The sequence below is a fragment of the Camellia sinensis genome, chromosome 11, assembly GCF_055761805.1.
Source record: "Camellia sinensis isolate YWXY chromosome 11, ASM5576180v1, whole genome shotgun sequence".
Taxonomy (NCBI): domain Eukaryota; kingdom Viridiplantae; phylum Streptophyta; class Magnoliopsida; order Ericales; family Theaceae; genus Camellia; species Camellia sinensis.
This window is the reverse complement of record NC_138971.1, coordinates 124034576-124049184: the sequence shown is the minus strand read 5'-3', so window position 1 is coordinate 124049184 and position 14609 is coordinate 124034576. Positions and strand designations below refer to the sequence as shown.

Below are 14609 nucleotides of genomic sequence, written 5' to 3'. Positions count from 1 at the left end.
GGCATGTGGTATCTGAGGAAGGGGTGATCGTAGACTCTTTTAAGATAGAGGCAGTGCAAGCTTAGGAACAACTTAAGAATGCCTTTGAGATTCAGAGTTTATTGGGCTTAGCCGGGTATTACCGACATTTTGTGAAAGACTTCTCTAGATTGGCCTCATCATTGACTAGATTGACGAGGAAGGAAACTAAGTTTGTGTGGCGTAAGACTTGCGAAAAATCGTTTCAAGAGCTTAAGGTTAGACTTACCAATGCTCCAGTATTGATTATTCCGTAGAGGGGTTTGGGCTATTTGATTTATTGTGATGCATCTCGGGAAGGTTTGGGTTGTGTATTGATACAAAAGGGGAAAGTGGTAACTTATGGATCACGCTAGTTAAAAACACAAAAGAGAAATTATCCTACTCACAACCTCGAGCTAGCGGTGATGATCTTTGCCTAAAAGATTTGGAGGCATTACCTTTATGGGGAGAGGTTTGAAGTGTTTTCCGATCACAAGAGTTTGAAATATATGTCTTCACAGAAAGATTTGAACCAGAGGTAGAGGAGGTGGATGAATTTTCTAGAGGACTAAGATTTTGAGTTACACTATCATCCGAGGAAGGCCAATGTAGTGGCCGATGCATTGAGTAGGAAATCCATAAGTAGTGTAGCTAGTGTTGCCATCTAGGAATGGGAAATGCTGGGCATTATTGGCGAGTTTGACTTGCATCTTGGCAAGTCTGTTGAGTCAGCCATTTTGTTCACCTAAGTTGCACAACCTACCCTAGTGAGCCGAGTTATAGAAGCATAGCGGGGTGATCTAGAAGTAGAGGCCATTCGAGGAAAGATATCTAGTAAGAAAGTAAAGAAGGGCTTGAACGTGTATTCTGACTCAAGTGTGAGATATCTTGACCGTCTTTTCATTCTAGAATCTTATAGGGAAGAGGTACTCCGAGAATTCCACCATTCATGCCTTGCGGTATACCTGGAAGGCACAAAGATGTACCACGACCTTAATCGCCAGTTTTGGTGGAGAGAGATAAAAAGAGACGTGGCCTTATTTTTTTCGAGGTGCCTTACTTGTCAACAAGTGAAAGCCAAGCATCAATGACTAGGGAGTTTGTTGCAACCCTTACGTATAGCCGAGTGGAAGTGGAAGCATGTGACGATGGATTTTGTTGTGGGTCTTCTGAGGACTCAACGAGGTAATGATGCCGTGTGGGTGATAGTTGACCGGTTAACTAAGTCAGCACACTTTGTACCTATGCGCACGATTGACTCAGTAGATTACCTTGCCGGCCTTTATGTTAAGGACATAGTTCGGCTTCATGGGGTCCTTGTGACTATTGTTTCGGATAGAGATCCACGTTTCACGGCTTGGTTGTGGCAAAGCCTACAGAATGCCTTGGGCACTAAGTTGACTTTTAACACTGCCTATCATTCTCAGACTAACGGGTAGTCCGAAAGAACCATTCAGATCTTAGCAGATATGCTCTAAGGTTGTGTTCTTGACTTTAAGGGATCGTGGGAGAAGCATTTACCTTTAGTGGAGTTTGCTTATAATAACAACTTTCAGGCAAGTATTAGTATGGCACCTTTTGAGGCCTTGAATGGCCACCTGTGTAGATCTCTAGTGTGTTTGGTCGAGGTGGGTGATGCACCTATGTTGGGTCCTAAATTAGTCTGGGAAATGACAGAGAAGGTTACGCTTATTCGTAAGAGGTTGGTTTCGACTCAAAGTCGCTAGAAGAGTTATGCCTACCGTACAAGGAGACCATTATCTTTTGAGGTAGGAGATCACGTTTTCCTAAGAATATCACCGAGACGGGATTTTATGAGAGTTGGGAAGAGTGGGAAGTTGTCTCCTAGATTTATTGGGCCTTTTGAGATTCTAGAGCAGATTGGGGAGGTAGCTTATCATTTGGTTTATTGCCCAAACTTTTCAAGGTTTATGACATATTTTATATTTGTATGCTCAAGAAGTAGGAGCCCAATCCTTCACACGTGTTGGATTAGACGGAGTTAGAGGTAAATGAGGATGCCTTGTACCAAGAGAGACATGTTCAAGTGTTAGATACTCGGAACCAAGTCTTGAGGGGCAAGACCATTCCATTGGTTAAGGTGTTGTGGCGACACCATAGGGTTGAGGAGGCGACTTGGGAGCATGAGGTAGAAGTCTGTGAGAAGCATCCAGACCAAGTTGTTAATGTTTGAAATCTGTATTGAAAATCTTACTCATGTTGTATTATGTGAACATTTTAAATGTTTTGGGAATGTAAATTGTACTATTGTGTACTGAATGATTGTGTATTATCGTTTTATTCTTGTTGGTGATCAATGGAATTGAGTCACGGTGGTTATTGGTTTGGTTTAAATTTCGAGGACGAAATTCCTTAAGGAGGGGAGATATAACAATTCCGGTTTAAACCCAATCCATTTCGTGCTTTTGAATCCAGGAATCCATATCTATGACTATTGTTCATTTCATTTTCATTTTTTGATAGTGAGTTTGGTTGTTTAGAAGTTATTGTTGCTGTTGGAACATGTTGGGAGTTAGTTTTTCAAAAGAATTGTTGCCCAGATTTGGCTTGTTTGCTCGAGTGGTCATTATTGTACTCGAGTGGTCTTTGAGATCTCCCAATATTTCGCTAGTCTGCAAAACTTCTGGAGTATGTTGTTCTTCACTCAAGCTATCTTTCTTGCGTTCGAGTAGTCTGCTTCAGTCTGCAAAACTTCCAAAAGGGTGTCATTGTGCACTCGAGCAGTTACTTTGGTCGCTCGCGTGGTGTCACTTATTGTGTTTGGGCGCTCGAGCAGTGTTTTGGTCGCTTGAGCGATCTGCGTGTATATCAGTTCAAAAAAGTGACTTTTTGGATCACTTTTTCATTTCTCTCTCTCTAAACATTTCAAAAACCCTAGATCTACACTCTCTCTCTCTCTAGTTCTTCCATTAAAGCTCCAAATACACCATCATCCGTTGATTTCTTCACCCTAGCCCTTTGGGGAAAAAGGTAGAGCACGTTGATGGCTTCGTTCTGATCGATTTTTCGACTCTATCAAAGTTTCATCTTGCTTCATCTTGTTTTCTTATTTTGAGGTAGGGATTTCTTCAACCTTTGACATGATTTGTAGCTTAGTTATTTGTCTATTTGAAAAGCCTAATGATTTGCGTGTTTTGCGTTAAACCTAGGGTTTGGAATTGAAATATAAAAGAGGGGTTTTCAAATGGAATCATGGAAAAGGTGGTGGCGATGTGTTTATAGTTAGAAACATGTTGAAATGAGGAATTTCCTTACTTGAAATGGTTTTTGAAAGTAAAAAGGGGCTTTGTTATAAAACCATTGATTTTGGTTTATGATGGAAAATTGGAAAATGATGATTAATTTTGAAAGACTATGGATGTTGATGATGATAGCAGAGTTAGATATGTAATATCACTCCCATCTTGGAAATGATGAAATGTTATTGTTATTGGAAATTATCTATTGATTAGAAATATCTATTTTGGGCTATCAGTGGAGGATAGCTTTGATTATTGTAGAAATTGCACGAGGATTAGGTGAATTGAAACTAATTTCTTATACATATTGCATTGAGCATTGTTACATATTTAAACATTGAAAATGAATTGTTTTGAGAAAAATGGGTAAATTTTTTGGTAAATCTGGTTAGGAGGTGTAGATGTGGTTAATTAGGTTGGCATTTGTGTCCTTGGTGAAAGTCCTGAACTCCGCACGGTTATGATGCCTTCCTTCCGGTTAGTAGGTTAGTAAAGTGGCATTGGTAGTACTTTTATAGTCTACTGGTAGACACGTACCTAGAGATTCTCAATGTTTTGTATCTACTGCCCTGTTTTATGATATTAAAAGATTATTTTCATGAATTAATGTAAAATCTGGCATTGCATTGTTTTGAGACGGAAAATGTGAAACGTTTGACAATTGGCATACATGTGCATTCACCTTATGACTTCGTTAAGATTCATATATTGCGTTAGAGTATCTCTACTGGGCTTTGGCTCACCCTATGTGAAAAACAACTTTTTGGTGCATATGATATGCCTCCACCAAGGACATAGCTTGGGAGGACTTGGAGCTACGAGCTTTAATTTGTTTATCTGGTGTAATTATTTTTGTACAAGCCTTGGACGTAAATTGTATTGAGTTAAACTCACTTTTGTATAACCAAGCTTGGACTTGGAAAGATATAGCCATTAAGGCATTAACTTATCTGTATAGCCTTTTATTTCATTTCGCTCACATGTAGCATATGCTATTGATTCAGGATTTAGGATTTATGAATGTATACCAACATATGTTAATAAAAGGTTATTATTCAGCATGTGATGATTTCCTTTGAATGTTTATGAGTTGGGTTATTGTTATTATTTCAGAGCGTTACATAAAGGATGAAAGTGTGATTTTAAAAAATGCAAAAGACTAACTAACCTCCAATTGTCTCATAAAGATAGAAAAAATAATGAGTTGAATTATTGCATTAATGTAATATTTATAGGATGGTGATGACATGAATGACTTAGAGAATGTGTAATATATGACGGCTAAGCTTTTGGGGTAGGAGAAAGAATTGGTTCGAGAAAGAGTGCACACGAAGGATCTTCGTCATCGTTCTTTTTCCAAATCATAAATCATGAAAAAAAATATTTTTAAATTACTTTTAAACTTAAAAATTTACAAATTTAGCATGGGAAACGGCCAAATCAGTTTATTTAATTTATTTATAAGGAAACAACCAAATCAGTTTTCCAAATTAATTATAAGGAAATAAAATCAATCAACTAAAAAAATTTAAACAAATTTGAATTGATTTTTCTTTATTTAAATTTATTTCAAGGAAGGAAGGGTTTTAGGTAGAGATTTTAGAAGATGGACAAATAAAATGGAAGATCAACAAACCGTGTTTCTATATTTGATTTTCGAAATGATCATTTTTTAGGCAATGATCTTAGGAGATAAGCTTGAAATTTTTTTATTTATTTATTTTTTAATTCAAAGATTATGTGAGACATATGAATAATTTATTATTTTTTAAAATTGAAAAAATAATAAATTGAAGTTGGGCATGCGGAGGCCTTAGAGGCATTCTCATCACTTAATATCAAATTTACCGATATTCATAATATTATCACACCTAAGGGCACACCCACCTAATTTTGCACACCCTCTCTCCTTCTCATTTTGATGATAGTCCATCTCCTGTTGAAAAGAACGCCGATGTTCATTGCATTAATAAACACCATTGCCTCAGTGAAGAACATTGCATCGACGATCCATCATTGAAATTCCTGTCATATAACAATTCTGGTTTAGACCTGACCCGTTTAATGTTTTGGATCTGGGATTTCTTGTCTTGAATGGTTGTTCATGTCCTTATTCATCTTATTCCTTAATGAACTTGGTTGTTTAAGCAGCGTTGTTGCGTTTGGAATAGGTTGGGAGTTTTTTTTTTTTTTTTTCCAAAAGAGTTGTTGTCCAAATTTTGGCCTATCCGCTCGAGCGGTCTTTACTGCGCTTGAGCGGTCTACTCTATCTGCAAAACTTCTGGGAGGGTTTCATTGTGCACTTGAGCGGTAACTTTGTTACTCGAGCTGGTCGCTTATTGTGTCTGGTCGCTCAAGCTATATTTTGGTTGCTCAAGTGGTCTGCGCGTATGTCAGTTCATAAAAGTCAATATTTGGATCACTTTTTGATTTCTCTCTCTCTCTAAACATTTAAAAACCTTAGTCCTTCTCTCTCTCTCTCTCTCTCTCTCTCTCTCTCTAGTTTTTGGTTTCTAGCCCCAAATACTTCTAATCCATTGATCTCGACACCATTGTCTTTTGGAGAAAACGTAAAGCATGTCGAGGGCTTTCATTTAATCTGAGCGAATTGTTGTTTCTTCGCCGGTGATTTCTAGGTTGTCTTCTCTTCGCTTCAAGAGGTAGGGATTTCTTACTCCTTTTCAATACTTCGTTTATAGATAGATACTTGGTAGATTTTTAGTGTATAAAATCATGTGTATTAGGAATTTTTCAAAAATCATGAAAGAGGGATCTAGGGTTTGATACTTCGAAGTTGAAATTGTTAAATTGGTAGTTGTTTTGGTTAATTGGAAGGTAGTTTTAGATGTTTATGTGGAGAGGGGGAAAACCCCTAATTTAATATTATTAGCTTAATAAATTGAGAAGGGCTAAAGTTGAATAATGATTATGTTTTGTTTGATGTGGCTTGTGTAAGGGTATTAATTGTTAAATAAGGGAGGTAACCATAATAATGGGACAAATTGGGATCGATTATGTTGAGTGGAGTTGGGTTGTGGCCTTGACATCATGGATAAGGTTTTTAATTAAAGGTGGAAAATGGATTTTTTTAAAACGATTGGAGTATTACAAATTGGAAAATGAGGAAATTGGTTTTGGAAAGAAAATAGAATTATAACCCTTCATAAATTAAGAATGAGCTTCAGATTGTAATTTGAAATCGTTAAATATTATTATTGTTGGACTCTCATGGTCACATGAGAATTGGATTATTGTATCACAAGTATTTAATACATATGCTTAGAAGGTTTTGTCCTTGGTCATTAGTGGAGGATGACATTATGATGTTGAATAGATTGTGTGTATGTAGTACACTTGAATTATTTATGCTTATTGTATATTGTGATGGTTGGAAATGTACACACGCTGAGAATGAGAGATACCATTACCTTCCAGCTAGCGCCTGGAGAACTTTGCAGAGGTACCATTCCCTTCCAGTAGGTGACTGGTAAATTGGCTTGTGTTATTGAAAGGTGTATCCTTGGCTTACCGTGCTTAAGGCAGGTAGAGCATTGTTTAGTTTATCGTTAACATCTTTAGGGACCAAATAATGAAAAATTTGCAAACCTCCACCGGATCAAATACACATTTTGTTCACGCTCCATTCACTTTTACAAATCCATGATGTAAGCTCCATTGCAGATCTTCGCTCTATCCATCACAGATGTTCTCTCTCTATCACAGATCTTCACCTCAACTCAAATTTGAGATCTACAAGCTTCAATCCACAATAAATCTCTCTTCTTCAAATTTGTTGCAGATTTGGCGAGTCTCTCTCTCTCAATCTCTCTCTGCTTATACATACATACATATATAGATATATATATTTGTAGATATATGAAGAACACAATAATTAGTTCACGTCTTGTTCGATTGGACAGATTAAAATTACTATATATTACATATTATTATCGATGGATCTCTCATTATCATCTTGTATGAAATCTAGGGTTTTTTTCGCTTTCTACATCTCAGTCTCTTGTTCTTCTTCTCTGTCTATCTGATTTGATTATCTCTCTTCATTTGAGTGATTTGAGAATCTGAAGAGAATCTGGATTTGTATTTGTTTTCAATATTTTGTGATTTAATTCAACTTTAGAATTGATTTGATTTGTATTTGATTGTTTTGTATTCAAGTTCATTCCAGAAATGATGTTTATCAATGTACGGGCTTTTAGATTTCTTTGAGTTCAATTTGGATTTGACTTATTTGGATCTGGAGGTAAAGTTTTACGTCACTGTTCCATGGTTTCTATCAATCCATACTTTGCTATTGCTTGCTACTTCATATCACCTAATTAAGAGTGATTGCGTAATTAGGTACAAACTGTACAAGTGAAAGCCATACTACATTAGGCGAAATAATTTTATTATGAAATTAATTTTGTACAGTGTTTGAGCTTTTGGATCTGTGGTTTCGTAGAACAACCTCTACTGTTGCAAAATTCTATCTTTCCCTCCCCTCTCTTGGTTTGCTTCAGTACTAGAAACAATTAATGGTGTTACAGGTTGTGGCTGGAAAGCAATGATTTGATGAAGTAATATATCTCCACTGTGTTCTTGTTGTCATTATCTTTTTTTTTCCCAATTGTTGTAGTTGGCTAATGTCTGAATTTAATGTTTTAGAGTGATTTGAAGTGTCAATTTTACTTTGTGATTACGAAAACGATATGAAACAGGTAGGCAATAGATGGCAAGATATTATTCACTTTTTATTTTTTGTTTTTTGTCTTTATATTAAGCATAATTAATTTGTTGCAAGCTAAATGTCTTTAAATTAATGAGCAGATGACAAACCAAACTAAAGAGGAATTTGTGCACATTCTTCATCGCCAAAGCAATGAATTCTCTCAGGGGAGCTCAAAATATAGAGGAGTGACCTTGCACAAATGTGGTCGATGGAAGGCTCAAATGGGACAATTCCTTGGGAAGAAGTGAGTAAGCCCTTAAACTCAAAATTGTTACTAATTACTTAGATGATCTTATTGTTGGATGTAAATATTAGAAATTACAAACCTGGTATATGGTGTTAGGAACTCTGATTTGGCTTTTGAGAACTTACCATTGTGCTTTTACTCATGCTGAATAAAAATATAGGATCGTAATTTCAAAGTAGAAATGCTTAGGGACCCCTTTTATCTATGAGATTAGGATGTTTGCTTGCAGGTTCATGCATCTTGGGTTATTCAACAATGAAGTAGAAGCTGCAAGGTCCTTGTGTTCTCTACTGTAGCATCATCAGGATTCACTATTTTGAATTTGGTTAGCTCAGTGATAACTTGTAATCAAGTTTGAGAAGACCTATCATTACAAGAAATTAGTATTTTAGAGACTAATATTTAAGGACTAGTTGAATTAGACCTGATCAATATAAGATTGACATAACTAGTTTAGAAGGACAACGTTATGACCATTTTGTTGATCCCAACGGTTATAACTGTTATTGTATCATGATTGTAGACACCTCATTTTGACCGCCCTTAAGACTTGAGCACCCCACGTTGAACACTCGATGATGAAATGTTACGTTGTCCAATTGTTCAATTTCTTCAGCAAAAGGCTTCAGCTTTTGAGTTTTAGAGCCTAAACCTTACACCCCATTTGGACCAAAACCTAATTTTTTCTAACCTGACCGCTCAGAGACTTACTGGCCAATAAGTGGCCGGCAGGCCATTTTTGGTTGGCCGACCGTCCCCCTCCATGGCTGGCCGACCATGTTTAGCACATCAGATATTTTGCTTGCTGCCAGCTATCCCCATGTGCATGCCTTGCACCAGCTGGCTTGTTATAGATATTTCCAACGTGAGAAGGCTTTCTTCTATAAATACATGACCCCTCCCCCTCATGGTTTGGGGTTAGCAAAATTTTCCCAAGAGCCTATAGCTTGCCAAACACTCTTCTTCTCTCTCTTGCAATATACATACTGTAACGCCCTAAAAATTAACCCATTATATATACCAATGACATGCATTATTTAAAGAAAACACTTCAATAATTCATTATAATATTCATCAGAGTCTTACTAAACAAAAGCATTACATGTAACACACTACAAAAAAATTGACTTTTTGCGACGGTAAAATACCGTCGCTAATACTCTTAATGCCGTCGCTAATACTTTTTGCGACGGCAAAATGACTTTTTGCGACGGCAAGAGGGGGGTCGCAACTGCAGGGGTTGTAAAAGAGTTTTTGCGACGGTAAGTGCCGTCGCTAATGTTTTGCGACGGCATTTTTTGCCTTTTTGTGACGGCACTGTGCAGTCGCTAATAACGTTTGAAATTTCTTGACTTTTTTGCGACGGCCCTATTTTACCGTCGCTAAAAATGTTATTTGAGACGGCAAAAAATACCGTCGCTAATAGTCTTTTTTTAAAAAAAAAACACTACTTTTTGCGACGATATGGTGCCGTCGCAGAAAATATAAAAAATATGAAATTTTCTATTTTTTGCGACAGTGTAATGCCGTCGCAAAAAATATTAAAAAATAATAAAATTTCTATTTTAAATAATAAAATTTCTATTTTTTGCGACAGTATAATATCGTCGCAAAAAGTAAAACCTGTAACAAAATTAATAAAAATATTAAAATTTTCTATTTTTTCCAACGGTGGTGCCGTCTCTCTCTAAAAGCTGATTATTTACATTCTATTCACAAAAACATCATAACAGAAAATAAAAATAAAAATTTAAATTGATCAAACCATCAAATTCAATATTTTACAAAGAACAATTAAACTGTACATGTTCATAAAAGCATATTTAAATTATAAAATTCACCCAAATCCTAAAAAAAAATAAAATAATAAAATAAAATCTAAAATTCACCAATCAGCACATTGGATATTTAAATACTCTTACAAAAATTAAAAAATTTCAAACAAGATCTCAATTTTGAGCCTATTTCAAAAATCAAGCTCTAAATTCCTTACTTCTAGAATCAGATCTTCCCCTCGGCAAAATTTATCCTTTTGACCTACAAATAAATAGATAACAGTTGCAAATTATAATCTTTTGGAGAAACCAACTATTTAAACACCAGTAATGAAGACAATGAAGACTGTGGAAAAAACACTTACGTTGTCATCAGGAATAACTGCATATCTCTCAATTGGAGAAACCAAAGCTTTCCCTGCTCACAAAAAATAATAATAATAATAATAATAATAATAATAATAATAATAATAATAATGGAATTCAATGTAGTCCAAAATAGTGTAATAAACTCTTATTGTAATATACCTGGGGAATTTTTTTATGTCTGATGGGAGTGGGAAGGGTTGGACTTAAAGGGTTCCTACCTGTCTTGGATTGTAGAATACACAAATTTATTTTGTAGGAACTCACATGCAGAGGGTCCATCATAAAGAATTGTGAGAAGAATACTAATATGTGATTACAATTAACTCTATATATGGTAGTTAATCAGGTGTAACGAAAAAAATTTTACGAAAAAATAAAAAAAACAGGGTGTCCACTAAAAATTAAATTTTTTTTTTATTTTCTTTATTTTTTGTGCAATAATTTATGATCTATGGTTGTTAGGAAAGATGAGAGGGAGACGATATAAATACTTTAGAGCTCTAATATTGGAGTTCTAATAGCTCTAATGGAAAGAAATGCCTATGAATACAGAAATCATGACCCACAACTATATCCATGACCCACAACTATACCTTTTGCCTCGTCTGGTGCCAGCAAAGAAATGCCTATGAATACAGAAATCATTCCTAATATGAACATTGTTATCCTTAGAGCACCAAATACCTGCTTAAGCAACAGTCAATAGTCTGCCAATGTGTGTGAATTCAAGAGAAGCAAGATTGGACATATGCAAATTTTAAAAATATTCATCAAAAATAAAAAATTCAATTTCTAAAAAATTAAAACCAAATACGGTATATAATTTCTTCCCCAGGAAATTAGGAACAATAAAATAACTAGATAATGTTCATTCAATGCTATGAAGAAATTTGATTGAAATGAACAGGCAACTGAAAAATTTATGAAAATCCATGCACCATAATGTTGCTCTGCATATTTGTGGGTCCCTTGGCCAGCCAGCCAGCAAACCTTGTGGTGTGTGTGGCCCTCTTACCACTCATAATTGATGACCAGTTGAGCTATGAATTCCATCTCAAAAAGGAAAGTCAAGATTCAAGATTCAAGAATAGTGTGTTCAAAATATTGCCCCATCAGTGAATTCATAATTATGGACCCAATTTGGATCTTCTGCTTCAAAATTTTCTATTTCTTTGTTTTAAAATATTCGTAGTTATAATAATTATACTTTACTCCCTTATTTGAAAAATACATTACCTTCTTACTAAAAATATATATATACATAATTTTCGTATAATTCAGAGTAAAACGTAAAAGTAACCAATTATGTTCTATTTGACAGCAAGTGCACCGCACCAAATTGAGCATGTGCACCAAAATAAACTACTAAAATTATATTTGTACCCTTTTTATTTTTCATCTTTTCTTCTTCTTTCTATTTATTTATTTGTTTTGTTTTGTTTTCGTTTCTACTCTCTTCTACCTTCACCCTTTTACTATTAACAACAGTGCCGGAACCATTTTTTTTTTAACCATTGCACATGGTCTGCTATTGTCATATTTTAGAACATTTTAAAATTTCCTAGTGCTATATAAGCCAATCATTACTCCGAAATTTTATTTTATTTTTAATTGGAAAAATCTCCCAAATCTACCAACTTAGATGTTTCATGCTAGGAAGCACAATCAAGTACCTGGATAGATGGATTTGCTGTCAGAAGAAGAGAAATGCCTAAACCATCAAATGCCCCACTCCAAGTGTTTTCTGAAACGGATTTCCAGAGTCCTTTAGATTTCCCAAATTCACTTGTTTGCATCCTTGATGATGCTGTATTCAAAGGCTGAACAACAATATCAGAAATTAGAATGTTTAAAAAAAAATCCTTTACTTTATTATTCTAAGCATTCAAAGAGACTTCATCATTACAATTATACATTCAAATTTAAGATTAACTTTAAATTATAATTAGAAGTCATTAAACAATATCCAATCAATTTTCATCATCATTATTTTTGTTATGATTCCCTGTTCTATTAAATATTCATCATGACTCCCCTCATGAACAATTTAGCCTAGACAAAGTGGCTATTATACTTTAATCAAACAAGGATATCATGAACTTAAGTTATAGATTAAGTGATCAGCCAAAATCAATGTGATATGAAACACCCAGTATGGGTGTTTTATTGTAATTAACAGGAAGAAAATTTATTACTGATCAGTAATATAACAAGCCAAAATATGACCTCACCTGCGTCACCACAATCATACAAGCCCCAGCAGCCGCAGCAAGAACCAAATTAGCTTTCGTTCCAATAGATTTTGATCCACTTCTCTTTAAGTATAGCTTCTTAAAGAAGCTGTATCCATAGAAGTAGATAAACGAAAAAATAACAGACTGCAGGTTCTTTGTCCCAAGGCCCTGGTACAGTGAGAGAACTTGATGGTTAGATATTGCTTCCCAAAACATACCAATGTCAACTGCTATTAAAGATTTGTGTACGATGAACCATCTTCTTCAAAGACCCAATTACAGCAGAAACGGACTACATTTCTCTATGGGTTTTGCAGAATAAACAAGAAAGCACATAATTCTCAGACAAATTCATAGAGGAAAGAAACAGGGTTGAAATGTACCTGTACAGAACCCCTCCATTAACCGAATCACAGTACCGCTTCATCCATTGCATAAACTCCAGATTATCCAAGGGCCTTCCTTTCACTAATTTGTTCACCTCAATGTGCTGTACCCACATTACACAAGCAATCAAAATAATAATAATAATAATTAAATTAAAGATATGAAACCCTAGTATAAAAACAAAGAGAAATTGGGGGTGAACAAAATGAAACCTTGGTAATCTTCATTTTGTTAAAGACATCTTGAAGAACTTTGTAGTTCTGAATCATCTTGTACTCGTTCTTGGCATCGAAGTTGACTTTGTGCATTGGCACGATTCCGGGATGAGCCGCATCCATCAACTGGCAGTGAACCGCACCGGAACATGCCTGAAATCAACATATCCAAACCAAACAGTAGTTCATTTTACAAAAATAAACCATAAAAAATGAAAAGATTAGGGTTTTGGAAGAGAGAGAGAGAGAGAGAGAGAGAGAGAGAGACGTACCTATTTGTGAGAGTTTAAGAAGGCCGTGGATTTGGTAGCGGAAGAAGGAAGGGGCGGATGAGAAACGTATGGGTTCGGCGAGAACCCGATTGGGGATTTTGGTTGAACAAATTGGGGATTTGGGGGGGAGGGGGAGGGGGAGGGGGGAGCGGGAATGGAAAACAAGAAACAGATTGGGGATTTTGGGTTTTTGGGGAGGGGGGAGCGGGAATGGAAAGAGGGAGGGCGGGAACCGGGCGGGAATGAAAAGAGGGGGGGGAGGTTGGAAATTTGTTTGGATTTTTTTTTTCATTACAAATAAATATTTAAATAATAAAATGTTTTTTTTTTTTTTTTGCAGCAGAGGATGCCATTGCTTAAAAAAATTATTTTTTATTAAAATAATTTTTTTATAGTTAATGAATTTTTATTTTTATTTTTTCATTTTGTAAGGTTGAAAATTTATTTGTTTCATATTTATTTTAATGAATAAAAAATTATTATTATTTTTTTATTTGGTAGAAGTAGGGATAATATTTTCCATTCAAATAAAGTTAATTTTTTGTGGTCAATGTGGCATGTGCAGTGGTAGTAGTGGTAATAATGGAATGGCATTTGCAGTAGTGGTGAATGTGGTAGAGAAGATGGGTGGTGAGAGAGAGATGAGTGAGAGACAGATAGAGAAGAGAGATAGAGAGAGAGAAAGAGAGACAGACAGATAGACATAGACAAAGTGATGAGTGAGAGAGAGACAAAGTGGTCGCTAAAAGTGCATTTTCTTGTAGTGGAGAGCTCGGTAAATAGAGAAGAGATGAGGGAGAGAGTGAGCAAGGTGAACACAATGGAGAGAGAGACAAGCAGACAGACAGACACATAGAGAGAAAGAGAGAGAGAGAGAAGAGCGAAAGACAGACAAACAGACATAGAGAGAGAGAAAGAGAGAGAGAGAAGAGTGATAAGTGAGAGAGAGACAAAGAGAGAAAGAGATATAGAGAAAGATATAGGGAGACAGAGAGAGAAACAGATAGAGAGAGACATATAGAAAAATAAGAGAAACAATAGATGAGTGAGGGATAGATAGAGTGAGAGAGAAAGAGAGCAAAAAAAGATGATCGAGAGAAAGACATAGAAAAAGAGAGAGA

The 14609-nt window shown here is 35.5% G+C and overlaps 1 protein-coding gene across 1 annotated transcript; it reads right to left on the bottom strand.

Moving 5' to 3' along the window:
- Positions 1-9968: 9968 nt before the first annotated feature.
- Positions 9969-13339, bottom strand: LOC114275774 (uncharacterized). The gene is made up of 7 exons (XM_082895362.1): positions 13214-13339; positions 12998-13104; positions 12612-12873; positions 12054-12200; positions 10974-11064; positions 10377-10429; positions 9969-10273 (listed from the first exon to the last, which is right to left on the bottom strand). Exons 1-7 carry the CDS (start codon positions 13337-13339, stop codon positions 10238-10240), a joined length of 822 nt encoding a protein of 273 aa, XP_082751488.1. The 3' UTR covers positions 9969-10237.
- Between the last annotated feature and the right edge of the window lie 1270 nt (positions 13340-14609).